Genomic DNA, 14,077 nt, shown 5'->3' on the forward strand with positions numbered 1-14,077 from the left:
TAAATAAAAAAAAAGAGTACAAATATAAGGATTAAAACATATATATATTTTGATTAATTTGAGATATCTTGAGCTTCGCCGACTAATCTCCAGGGAGGTGGGCCTCACTCCAACCCACTCTAGATAAATCATGGTATAATATCTATATAGTAACTTTAGAAAGTTTCAAATATGAGACATCAAACACGTCTATCACTTGTTCTTTATCACTAGAGTGATTAAAATAGTGGAGTCTCTATCCCCATAGAGTGTGATTAAAACATATATTTTGTCAACACCCTAGAGCATTGATGTGGCACCAATTGAAATTACTAGAATACCTCTACGCGCTGATAGTCTCACCTGCCACGTCGATCACTTGAGAGACCGACACGTGGCAAGTCAACACTCCGGAGCGGAGCCCAAGAAATCCGGGCAGAACCGCAAGACATGTTCCAACTTGATCGGGATTCTCGGGAGTCGTGCCCACTCATCTCGGGTACCCCAAAACGGGTTTTCCTATAAAAGACAAGGACTCTCGTCAGGTACATTCAAGCTCTACAGCCCTCTCATTTACTTCTACTCGCATTTACTCTATTGATTTGAGCGTCGGAGTCCACCCCGTGGGATCCTAGCCCCGGCCCTCCATTGTCTTGTAGGTTCTACACCCGAGGTCCGACACCCCCAAGTCCGAGGTTCCATTCCCGAGGTCCAGTCGCAGAGGTGGCACGTGGTGGTCGGTCCCAAAAACCATCATCATTTGGCACCCACCGTGGGGCCGACGTCCATACTCGCTAGCCTCTTCATTCCCTACCTCGCACTTCAGACTTCAACTCCTCACCTCGGACCTCGGTCTTTCCGCGAGTGTCAAACGACTTTCGCTCCTTGTCATAACTAACCACATGGCTCCCCGAAAAGACGTGACTCGCAGCCAGATCGGAGCCAATCTAGAAGCCCCATAACAATGAGAGAATCCACCACCTCCAGCCAATCCCATGCCGGAGGACCGACTCACCAGGTTGGAAAACCAGGTCCAACAGCTAACTGAGTTGTTGACTGGTTATCTACACCAGACTGAACAGCATCGTTCGCATGTGCCCTCTCAGCGGGCGGAGCATCAGTCACCTCCTCCTGCTCGGGAGCCTCGTCAATCCCGCTAGACGAGTCAAGAAATCCACTCCTCTGAGGCAGCAGGATCCACTTCTGCCCCCTCGCGAGAAAGAGGGACTTCGCAGGAGAGACAATTGCGTTTCCTAGAGAAGCAAGTCCAGGAACTCAAGAAGGGAAAGGAAGAGCTACTCCACCTCAGCTTTAACCAACCCTTGAGTAAGGACATCATGGCAGAGGTTCCACTGGAAAGGTTTCGTATCCCCTCCATCAAGCTCTATGACGGAAGCACAGAACCCTATGACCACGTCGAGCTTTTCTCCTCTCACATGCTGGTGCAATCGGGGTCAGACGCGATGTGGTGCTGGGCATTTTCGGCCACTTTGGGAGGACATGCCCGAACCTGGTACTCCTGCCTTCCCCATCGTTCCATCAACCGCTGGGAAGAGCTGAAGACCTGTTTCTTAGCCCACTATGCTCCCTTGAAGCACCACCGAAAGTCTTCCATGGCTCTGGTGAACATCAAGCAGAACCAGGGTGAATCCCGAAGGGATTTCGTGGCTAGGTTCAACGAAGAGGCATTAAGTATCGATGAGTTTGACCAGCGAATCGCAATGGTGGCTCTTTAGAATGGCTTGAGAGCTGGGCCATTTGCTCAGTCCTTAGCCAAGACTCCACCTCGTACTTTCACAAAGGCCTTAGCCCGGGCTAATAAGTACATCAACGCCGAAGAGGTGATGAAGGTGAAGCGGGCGGAACAACCTGACAGGAAAGAAAGAGAAAAGGAGAAGAAAAAGCCGGCGCTAGAGCAGAAGACGGACTATCGCCCCTCCCGAGCTTCCGATCGCCCGGGTTTTGGGGGTGCACGTGGAAGCCCGGTGAATTACACTCCTCTCAATACAAGTCGAGCAGAGATTCTCCTGGCATTGGAGGATAAGAATTATTTACGGCGTCCTCCCCCGCTGAAATCTCCACCCAACACTCGAAGCAAAAAGAAGTATTGCCGTTTTCACCGCGACCACGACCATGATACTGAGGATTGCATCCAACTGAAAGAAGAAATACAAGAGCTTATCAACCGAGGATACCTCCGGGATTTCGTGGGTCGAGGAGGTACGAGCTCGGGCAGGGTAGAATCTAAGTCGGAGCATCGAGGGAGGTCTCCTACTCGAGATCGCTTTCGAGAGCGAAGCCGAACACCGCCCCGGAGAGAAGGAAAGCAGCCCGCCGAGGAGGGGGGACAGAAGTTTATCTTGTACACGCTGGCGGCAGGGACAGTCCCAGGGTCCCACTCAACTGCTCCCAAGAGCACAGTAAAGGAAAGGGTGGTCATCACTTTCTCTGAGGAGGATCTTCCGAGTTATCCCAACTATTCGGACCCTCTGGTGATCACTGCTCAAGTGGGAGAGTGGGAGATGAGGCGAATCCTCGTGGATCCAGGTAGCTCTTTAGAGATTCTCTACAAGAGGGCATTCCTAGGGATGGGGTTCACGCTCGATCAGCTGAGGCCAGTCCGTGTCCCATTAGTGGGTTTTGATGGAATGGTGATCCATTCTGAAGGTTTGATCCGGTTGCCCCTGACGGTCGGTAGTAGTCCTCATAAATCCCGGGTGACGTTGGATTTTTTGGTGGCAGATGTGCCCTCGGCGTACAATATGATCCTTGGTAGGTCTGGGCTTAGTGCTCTGAGGGTAGTACCGAGTACGTATCACATGGTGTTGAAATTCCCTACTTCGGGAGGGATTGGCAAGGTAAGAGGAGACCAGCGGTAGGCTAGGGAATGCTACGTGGCCTCCTTGAGTGCCACTATGGCCAAGGGGTCAGAGTTAGACTCAGTACCGAATCAGGAGGCGGTCCCTCAAGCTGGTCAGGGCCAGATGGAGACGGAACATGTGAGAGACCCAAGTATAGGAGCAGGTCAGAGGTCAGTAAGGGAGGGGGGACAAAATTCCGCTGCCCCTCCCACTATGGTTACTGGTTTCATCTTGGAAGGTCCGGAAGAGCCTAAGACTTCAGAGCCGGTGGATGAGCTCGAGGAAGTCCCACTGGGGGAAGAGCTCGATCGGACAGTGCGAATTAGTGCCAAGTTACAGGAGCCCTTGAGGTCCGAGATCCTTTCACTCCTGCGCCGATATCAAGATGTGTTTGCATGGTCTACCCTGAATATGCCGGGGATAGACCCAGCGATCATGACACATCGCTTGGGGCTCTACCCGGATTGTGTGCCGGTAAGACAAAGGAAGAGGAAGTTTGCCCCGGAGCAGGCTAAAGCTATAGAGGCGGAGGTGGAAAAGCTTATGGAGGCTAATCATATTAGGGAAGTCAACTACCCAGAGTGGTTAGCCAACGTGGTTCTTGTCTCCAAGGGATCGGGAAAATAGAGGCTTTGTATTGATTTTAAAGATCTTAACAAGACTTGCCCGAAAGACAGTTACCCTCTGCCCAGGATTGATGCGTTGATTGACGGAACAACGGGGTGTCAGCTAATGAGTTTCCTAGATGCATTCCAGGGGTACCACCAAATCCCACTACACCCTAAAGATCAGGAAAAGACCGCCTTCATCACGGATAAGGCTACCTATTGTTACCGAGTTATGCCCTTCGGGCTGAAGAACGCTGGAGCTACATATCAGAGGTTGGTCAACAAACTGTTCAAAGCTCAACTCGGTCGAAACATGGAGGCTTACGTGGATGACATGTTAGTCAAGAGTCTATTGGCTGAACAGCATCCGGACGACTTGGATGAGTGCCTCAGAACCTTACGCCAGTATCAGATGAAGCTCAACCCAGCCAAGTGTGCCTTCGGGGTTACAGCTGGTAAATTCTTGGGGTTCATGGTGCATTACCGGGGAATTGAGGCTAACCCCTCGAAGATAAAGGCCATACTCGAGATGCTTCCCCTTCGAAGTATCAAGGAGGTGCAGAGGCTAACCGGGAGGATAGCAGCATTAGGGAGGCTCTTGTCAAGATTTACGGAAAGACAATTGCCATTCTTTAAGGCCTTGACTCGAGTCCAGAATTTTACATGGATAGAGGAGTGCCAGGAGGCATTTGAGCAGCTGAAATAGTGTCTAGTCTCCCCCCCAGTCCTGGCAAAACCATAGCTGGGAGAGTCACTATATATTTATCTGGCTGCCTCGGATGAGGCTGTCAGTTCGGTTTTGGTGCGGGAGGAGGACAAAATTCAAAAGTCGGTCTATTATGTGAGCAAAAGGTTGGCCGGAGCTGAGATTCGTTACACTCTAACAGAAAAGTTGGCCTATGCCCTAGTCATCTCCGCTCAAAAGTTGAGGCCTTACTTTGAGGCACACCACATTATCGTCTTATCAAGTCAGTCGCTGAGGCATGTGCTGGGAAAGCCGGACTTGTCGGGGAGGATGCTCAAATGGGCAGTAGAGCTGAGTGCTTTCGACATCGACTATCTACCTCGGCCGGCCATCAAGGCGCAGGCTCTTGCCGACTTCATCGTGGAGGGTACCCTACCAGAGGAAGCAGAAGAAGGGATTTCCCAGACTTGGACTCTCTCTGTAGATGGCAGCTCCAGTGTTGGAGGCAATGGCGCTGGATTACTACTGTAGGGCCCCGATGGCCAGGCTTGGTCGTATGCCCTCCACTTCGAGTTCAATGCCTCTAACAATGAGGCCGAGTATGAGGCGCTCATTGCCGGGCTCAGACTAGCGGAACAGATGGGAGTCAGGGATCTGGAGGTATATTCTAACTCGAATTTAATTGTGCAGCAGGTCACAGGAGAGTTCGAGGCCCGAGAGGACGTCATGGCCCAATACTTGGCGATAGCCAAGGATCTTATGGCACAATTTCGGACAGTGAAAATCAATCATGTCCCACGGGCACAGAATGTAGTGGCGGATGCTCTCTCGAGGATAGCTGCTTCTTCCTTCCCTAGGAATTCCCGAGCTGTTTACATGGAGTCATTGCCCTAGAGGAGCATAGAGACTGAGGCAGAGTAGCTTTGCGTGGAAGGGGTTGAAAGTTGGATGGATCCCATCGTAGCACATCTGACCAAGGGATGGCTACCCGAGGAGGAACAGGAAAGTCGAAAACTTAAGCGCTAGGCTGCCAAGTTTCTACTGGTGGGATCAGACCTTTATAAGAAATCCTTCACTCAGCCGCTGCTGAAGTGTGTGGGACCGGTCGAGGCCGACTACATCCTAAGGAAAATCCAAGAAGGGATTTGCGGTAGTCACATCGGAGCTCGGTCTCTCTCCCAGAAGGCACTTCGGCAGGGGTATTACTGGCCGACAATGATGAGTGACGCTGGGCATTTGGTCCAGACTTGTGAGAGATGCCAAAAAACTTCCAACCTGGTTCACACCCCGGCAGCTGAACTCACCCACCTGGTTTCGCCTTGTCTGTTTTCCAGGTGGGGAGTCGATATCCTCGGGCCTTTTCCACTAGCGGCTGGACAGAACAAATACTTGATAGCAGCCATCGACTACTTCACTAAGTGGGTGGAGGCCGAGCCTGTGGCGACTATTACAGGCCGGAGGGTAAAACAATTTCTTTGGAAATCCATCGTCTGTCGGTTTGGTATTCCAAGGGTGCTAATAACTGACAATGGCACCCAATTCGAAGATCGATCAGTGCAAGAATGGTGCCGAGAGTTGGGGATTAAGCAACATTTTACCTTGATCGCGCATCCTCAAGCTAATGGGCAGGTAGAGCTTACGAACAGGACCATTCTGCAAGGACTCCGAGCTCGGGTTGAGAAGGCGGACGGTCAATGGGTAGATGAGCTCCCCAGTATACTATGGTCTTAACGAACCACACCGCGAATGGCTACAGGAGAATGCCCTTTCACATTGTGTTATGGCTCGGAGGCTCTCATCCCTGTCGAGATTGGGGTGAGGAGCTATCGAGTGGAGCATTTCGATCCTGAGATTAACGAGCAAGGGCTAAGGTGCAACTTGGATTTGATGGATGAGCTCCGAGACCTGGCACGAATTCGACAAGCCGCATATAACCGGCGCATTACTAGGTACTACAATCGACGAGTCCACGCTAGGAGCTTCATGCCAGGAGATCTTGTTCTAGGACGGTTCGACGTGAGTCATCCTCGGGACATGAATAAACTAACTCCGAATTGGGAAGGGTCGTACCGGGTGGTGGAATCCCTAAGTCCGGGGGCATATCGACTAGAAGACATGGAAGGCAAGCCCTTGAAGTATACTTGGAATGTGCAGAACTTAAGGAAGTTTTATCAATGAGCAGGGGAATTCCCTGAATCTCTTTGTACTCTTTTTCTTTACGACTAATGGCAAGGCTTCGTATTCTCTTCATCTAATAGCAATTGTCCAAAGGATTATACTTTGTCGAAGAAAAATCCAAGGGTCACGAGCCCTAGGCCGTCCTCATATGTGGACTAAGGGCCACGAAAAAAACTCTAGCTAACACCCTCATTCGTGTGGGAGTGGCTAAAACCTAAGGGTCACGAGCCCTAGGCCGTCCTCAAAAGTGGACTAAGGGCCACGGAAAAAACCCTAGCTAACACCCTCATTCACGTGGAAGTGGCTAAAACCCAATGGTCACGAGCCCTAGGCCGTCCTCAAAAGTGGACTAAAGGCCATGGAAAAAACTCTAGCTAACACCCTCCTTCGCGTGGGAGTGGCTAAAACCCAAGGGTCACGAGCCCTAGGTCGTCCTCAAAAGTGGACTAAAGGCCATGGAAAAAACTCTAGCTAACACCCTCATTCGCTTGGGAGTGGCTAAAACCCAAGGGTCACGAGCCCTAGGCCGTCATCAAAAGTGGACTAAAGGCCATGGAAAAAACTCTAGCTAACACCCTCCTTCGCGTGGGAGTGGCTAAAACCCAAGGGTCACGAGCCCTAGGCCGTCCTCAAAAGTGGACTAAGGGCCCTGGAAAAACTCTAGCTAACACCCTCCTTCGCGTGGGAGTGGTTAAAACCCAAGGGTCACGAGCCCTAGGCCGTCCTCAAAAGTGGACTAAGGGCCATGGAAAAACTCTGGCTAACACCCTCCTTCGCGTGGAAGTCGCTAGAATCCAAGGGTCACGAGCCCTAGGCTGTCCCCAACGGTGGACTGATGGCTACGAAAAGATTCGTTCATGGGTCACGAGCTCTCGGCTGTCCCCCAAAGGTGGACTAATGGCCAAGAAAAAATTACAACACAGCACCCTCCTGATTGTTGACCTAAGGAGAACCAAGGGTCAAATTCACCCTCGTCAACTATGGAAGGGATCGAGGTTCAACTAGTCTCAGCCCATATGTTCGCAAGCAAAAGATGAACAATCAAAATGAAACGGCACTGTATAAAAGCGAGATGATCCAATACATGATAATAGAGGAAGTACAGAAGGCCCTAGCTAGAAAAAAAGAAAAGCTCAAGCATCAGGAGGCGCATCACCATCGTCGGCCATCTCCGAGTCCTCCATCCCGGCCACAATCTCCACAACAGACTGAACAATGGACATGTCCAAGTCTGGATGAGCTCGTAATACCTCTGTCTCATGAGCTTGGAATCCCTTTGTCCAAGCCTCCTGCAGGTTCTTCTGGAGGAACTCCTCTACCTCAGGAAGCTTGATGGGCTCGGCATACTTGCGCTCGTATTGGCGAATGACTGAGTTTGCCCGAGATAGCTTGGAGCTCGTCCGAGATAGCTCTGCCTCTAGCCCCTGAATACGTAGGTCTGAAGCCTGCCGCTGGGAGGACAACTCATCCAAGTTCTTCCTGTGGCTCTCCAGTAACTCGTCCCTCTCCTGCAGCTGGGTGTCTAGCTCCAAGGTCTTCTTGGAAGCTTGAGAGAAACGTCTAGAAAAGTCCGAAACGAGTGTGACCACCTGCAATGGGCAAGACAAGTAAGGACAACATAGATGAGACTGGAGGATGTTGATAAAGTATAGGTGATTACCTGGGCCAAATACTTGCACAATGTGGCTTCTATGGCCTCCGAGGACTGCTCGGCCAACACCTGACGATCGGCGGGAGTGGCAAAGTGGTGAATCATACGTCTTGCCACCTGAGTGTTCCGACTGAGATCGCTTGCCTTCACTCCCCAATCGGGAACATGGTCTGGACTGTGGGGAGGAGACTCCGGGGCTGGCATGAGCTCTCTCGGAGGATGGGAAGTCCTCTTCCTCTTAGCACGACTAGGCTCTCCTTCCTTAGCAAGAGGAGCATTCAATGCAGCCTTTCCCCCCGTAAGAGCTAGGGCGCCCTCGTCCTCCGCGGGTCTCCGTTTGTTCTTCCCCCAGATGAAAGCTGTGCTCACCATCTCAGCTGCAAATGCGCAAACAAGATATTAAGGGCAAGAAAAGCGAGTTAGAAAAGTATGAAAATAGTGGGAAAATGCTACCCAAAGTGACATCAGGCTCGAAGCAAGTGTGAGTAGATAAACCCCCCAGGTACAAGGTGCGATCACATATCAGGACCCGAGCGCTGATAGGGTTCAGCTCCCTCAAGATCTGAATATTGTGAAGCTCGTCCTGCGTGATCTTGCGACTACGGACCTTTGAGGGCTGGAAAGACCACTCAACTGGCACCCCGAAGCTGACCCCCCGGTCTTTCAAGCCAGCAATGAAAAATCTACTCTTCCATCGTTTTACAGATGTGGGGTTATCGACTACGAACTGACGCTGGTTGAGGGGGGAAAAGGCAAATCGAGGTTCAGTTTTGCTAATGGAAATTACCTTGAACATCCTAAAGAAAAGTTGAGCAGTGGGCTCAATGTCCCGAGCTCGACAGCAGAGAACGAAGGTAGATAGGCACCTCCAGCCATTGGGGGTCAACTGAGAGGGGCATAACCCCACGATAGCGAACACCTCAACTACAGGAGTCGCGAGAGGGAATCTAAGGCTGGCAGCCAAGGCCTGCTCGTAGACGGTGATACAGCCATAGGGGGCCTGGTGAGCTTTCAGACCTCGGGGTTCACTATACCAATACTCATCATGAATGAGGTGGTATTTTCGGAGGAGGGGAAACAACTCCCTCTCGGTTATGGTAGAATGGTCCGTGGTTAGATCCTCGGGTAAGCTTCCTAAGTTGGGATCACTACTCACATGAGACTCTGAAGGGGGATGAAGTGAAATTCTTTCAGGCCTCCTAAGTTTCCCGGGCCTACGAAGGGGGCTGTGGGAGGGGCTAGATAACTCGGTGTGTGATTCCTCACTACTAGAGCTGGTACTAGAGTTTTCGGAATCAGAGGAAGAAGAAGAATAAGACATGCTAAAAAACGAGCAGAAGTAGTTAAGAGAAGGTCACTAACCAAGAGAGTAAAGGTCGAGGTCAGGAAAAAACAACCACGACTGGGCTAGAGCCTCGGAGAGCTCAGTAGGTGCGATTTAGCTTGGAAAAATCTCGAGTCACGCCTGCGAAAAAGAAGAGCCAAGGAAACAGGTTAGTGAAGTTAAGCCTTGTTTTAAAGATCGTTTTGTTATTATTAACAAAGGAGAAGCCCAAGGGTCGGCCATGGCTGACCCAAGGAATAAAAAATAATAATAATAATTAATTAATTAATTAAAAAAAAGGAGGCAAAAGTCCGAAGGGTCGGCTATGGCCGACCCAAGGACGCCCATATATCTATGTAGGTATATATGTATATATATATATATATATTAGATGTTAAAAAAAAAAAATTTGCAGAAAGAAGAAGCAGGAGGGGGGTCGGCCATGGCCGATTCGGCCAGGGCCGAGCCCCCCGGCCCTGGCCGACCTCGGCTAGGCCGAGCTAAGCGCTCGGCCGTGGCCGAGGGGCTCGGCCTCGCTGAGATCTGGCGAGGCCGAGCTCGGCCATGGCCGAGGAAGCTCGGCCTCGCCTTGGCGAGGCCAAGCACGGCCGACCTCGACCATGGCTGAGGCGTCCTGGCCAGGTCGACCTCGGCCAGGCAGAGGCGCTTGGCCGAGGGAAAGTTTGATTTTAAAAAAAAAAAAAAAAAACAAAGTGGAAGCAAAGGTAAAAAATAAATAAATAACAAATAAGGAAAAATAAAAGCAAAGGAGGATGGGAAAGACTAACCTCAAGGAGATGAATGCTTGTCTTGAAATAATAATTGTGGGGTGGGGTCTTAGGGCTTATATAGAGGGGACCCAAAGGAAAAAAAAAAAAATCAAAATGACAATGTTTCCCTCCAAACGAATTCTTCCATCCAACCAAAACCCATCCCTATAATTTCAGGGTAGTAAATGAGATTTTTAAGCACTAATCTCAACTTTAAAAACACTCTCGTGCGTCTTGGTAAAAATCAACAGTCAGGTAACCTACTCCTCGACCCAGCATGATTTTTAGCTCGGCTCAAGGAGTGGGGGGCAAGTGATGTGGCACCAACTAAAATTACTAGAATACCCCTACGCGCTAATAGTCTCACCTGCCACGCGGATCACCTGAGAGACTGACACGTGGCAAGTCAACACTCCGGAGCGGAGCCTGGGAAATCCGGGCTGAACTGCAAGACCCGTTCCAACTTGACCAAGATTCTCGAGAGTCGTGCCCACTCATCTCGGGTACCCCAAAACGGGTTCGCCTATAAAAGACAAGGACTTTCGTCAGGTACATTCAAGCTCTACAGCCCTCTCATTTACTTCTACTCGCATTTACTCTACTGATTTGAGCGTCGGAGTCCACCCCGGGGGATCCTAGCCCCGGCCCTCCATTGTCTTGCAGGTTCTACACCCGAGGTCTGACACCCCCAAGTCCGAGATTCCATTCTCGAGGTCCAGTCACAGAGGTGGCACGTGGTGGTCGGTCTCAAAAATCATCATCAAGCATGAAAGTGTATAAACCAAGTTAGGGGGCTCAGAAAGAGGTAAAAAATGTCCCAAGGATGTGATGAGATTTTGAAATGAGAATTAAAATGCATGGAACAAAGTAAATATTGACTAGATTGGGTGAATGTGGAAAAGATCATTAGAAAGAAAACTCGTGGGACTCGGAGAATAATAGAATTGGATGTGTGGACTAATCCTGTGAAGGTTCTGAAGGAATGAAAATACGCGCAAGGTCATGGCAGAAGCTTAAACAAACTCACCGAGTAGGTCACTAGTTGGGAAAAGAGCTGAAAAAGTTGTAGACAGTCTCGGGGAACTCAACAAAAGGTTGGATGCTCAAATAAGCCCCGAGACAGGTCTAAAGGTTATTGTAGATTGAAATATACAAGTATAATCAATTTTTTTTTTTTTGCCTAGATAGATATATTAAATAAAAAAAGACACTAAAAAAATCCATGAAAGTCTAAAAAAACTAAGTTAGTTGTAAGGAATAACTTCACGTGGGTTTTATGTAAGATCTCAGATGTTTGGGAGCAGGGACGGATCTAGGAGTGAATTTGAGAGAGGACTGATCCCAGATTTATAGGTCATTTCAGCCATTCTTCCTTCAAATGGACCAGATCTACAAGATAGATCTAGGAAAAAGTTGCATCTTGTGCTTGCTTTCCTCTAAATCTGCCTTTGCTTGGGAGCAGAGACATGCGACACAAAATTTGAGTAAGTTCGACCAATTAAATCATTGAAAAATTTAATTTAGGGTTAATTTAAAGTGAGGACGAGTAACAGGTGATATGATTAGAATATGATAAATTGGAGAAAGAATCACTAATTAATTTTTTTAAATCACATAAAATTAGTTATTTGGGAATTAAATTAAATAAATTAAAGGTAGCAAAGATGGCCATATGGCACGTTGGGCTAAAAAATTAATAGTTTAATTTAGCGGAGAGTCCATTAACTAGTCCCTTAATCATTAAGCTATGTAGCAAGATTAAGGCTACTGTTTGGGCATAGGCTAAAAATTTGGTCTAGTAATAAAAAATTAATTCAATTTTAGTCAAACAAAAATTTAACTTGAATAAGTGGCTTTGAAAGTAAATTGAAGGGTACTTATGCAATTTAAGCAAAAAGAAGGGATATATGCATAATAAACAAAAGATAGAGGGTAAAATGCAATAACATAAAAGTTGAAGGGTAGGAATCTCACCTTTTAAAAGTTTCAAATTTCTCTAAATTACGCATTTCTCTCAACCGTTTCCTTCTTCTCTGGCAAGATTGCTCGCTTTCAACTTTCCTAGCCAATCGTCATTGTTGCCATCATCACCATTTGACTTCTTTTTAACTGTTGCCAACAGCCATATATGTCTCTGCACCATCGCAAGTTGTCAAGAATGGCGTCGTTTGCTGTTGCTGCCACTGCTAGAAATTCTTCATTTAGTTGCACTCAAAAAGTGTCACTTTAAAGAATCTTTAATGACATTTTTTTATGTGTGTGACATTTCTTACTAGTGAAATGAATATTCATGCCACTAAAACAACTTGTGACATTCTTTGGTGCCACTAAAATAATTTGTGACATTCTTAGTGACACTTATAGATGTCATTACAACCATATGACCTTCAAACTTTTCTAACATTTCAAATGCCACTAAAACAAACAATTGTGACACTTTCAAATGCCACAAATAAAAATGTAAAAATGAAGAGAATATCTTAATTATGGCATTTCAAATGCCAGACATTAATTTTTTCAGAACCTATAAACGCCACCATATATATATATATATATTTCACTTTTAAAATGCCACCAAAACTCAAAACCATTTACCAATTTTTTTTATGTATTTGATAAATTCCAAATTGATCCAATAACAGAATAGTTGAAACAATATTGCTAGAACAGTCATAAAACTTCACAAAAATTCCCAATCAACTATCCGTAACACTTAAAGAGCATGAATTACAGAAGTCTTGGCCAAAATCTTATAATTTATAATTGAAGTGCTGACTAAATTCATAAACATAAGAACATCTACCGCTTCACCAACAGTCATTACTACAAATGTGAGATAACAAAAATGCGTGATTTCGTCAGAAACCTAATACCATCTACCACTTCAATTCATTCATCCAGCTGTTATATGATGCCATTCGAAACCTGTGAAAGCTGAACATTACAATAAGAAAAAAGAAATTCATTGTAATTAGATATGTACTGAAGTAAGCTATGCAAAAGGGAAGAAAGAAAATAAGTAGAGGCCATGCTGTTAAATGTTGGAGCCATACGAAAATGCAGGAAAGAAAGAGCAAGAGAGGATAGATGTAGAAGCTCCAGTAAAACCACTTCTCAAATCAAGTTAAGAGAATCAAACACAATTACAAAAGTACATGAGAAAATAAAAAAAAAAGATTGTTTCAATTGCAATCTTTTATCAAGGAAAGCGTCATATCAACTTAGCATAAGAGTAGAAATGACTCTTAAAACTCATTTGTTCAATTTTCAGAAGACAAAAGTGGGATACAAATTGTTGAAAATTTACGATATTAAGGACTAGACGGGTTGATGGAAGTTACCAATGGTCGATCCAAGCTGCAAAAAGTTGTCAGCTTGTTGCCAAAAGTCTTGGAAGTTAGAGAATCAACTAGTAATTGGGATGTTTCTGGTGAACTGATTGCCGCAAAGAAAACGTTGTCAAAAACAGAAGGCATGGGTTTAGTAAAAAATACTTCTAATATGATAATAGGACAAGTAGTACCTAAACAGATCAGTTAAAGAAACATCATAGAAGGACAATAGTAGTAAAACCTTACAAACTTACAAGTAGTACCTAAATATTTATCTTATTCCCTTAACTAACACTAATTTTCTACCAATTTAAAGACTTAAGAAAATTGACAAGTGAACGGAATGAATTGAACAATGCTGATAAATAATTTCAAGGAAATGATGAAATATAAAGCAAGAGAACCACAATAATTTGGTCTTTTCTCAATTTCAAATGTTTACTACAAACCTGGAACATCCAATTTGGTGAAGAAAGTTCTCAGATGTATGATTGATGACAATACGATCCATTTTCCTAAAACTAAAAACAATCAAGCCCGGATAAAGGAGGAGGGTTGTGTTAGGTAGCCGACAGCCAACGTAAAACTTAGTCGGATCCAAAACATGAACTCTAGACAAATTATGAAAAATAGTTTGGGCATGGGCGTAACCCTTCATAGCGACGCGTTACACTGCCCCCGTGTAGTGA

General features: G+C 46.7%; 1 protein-coding gene across 1 annotated transcript; it reads left to right on the forward strand.

Annotated features, from left to right (window-relative positions):
• The first annotated feature begins 1,823 nt into the window (after window positions 1-1,823).
• Window positions 1,824-2,858, forward strand: LOC127802135 (uncharacterized). Its single transcript, XM_052337830.1, has one exon. It carries the CDS (start codon window positions 1,824-1,826, stop codon window positions 2,856-2,858), a length of 1,035 nt encoding a protein of 344 aa, XP_052193790.1.
• The last annotated feature ends 11,219 nt before the right edge of the window (window positions 2,859-14,077 follow it).

This window comes from Diospyros lotus, chromosome 5, assembly GCF_014633365.1.
Source record: "Diospyros lotus cultivar Yz01 chromosome 5, ASM1463336v1, whole genome shotgun sequence".
NCBI lineage: Eukaryota > Viridiplantae > Streptophyta > Magnoliopsida > Ericales > Ebenaceae > Diospyros > Diospyros lotus.

What these genes read in the sequence shown, in the direction of transcription:
- LOC127802135 (XM_052337830.1), top strand. Translation starts at nt 1,824, where the DNA reads ATGAAGGTGAAGCGGGCGGAACAACCTGACAGGAAAGAAAGAGAAAAG.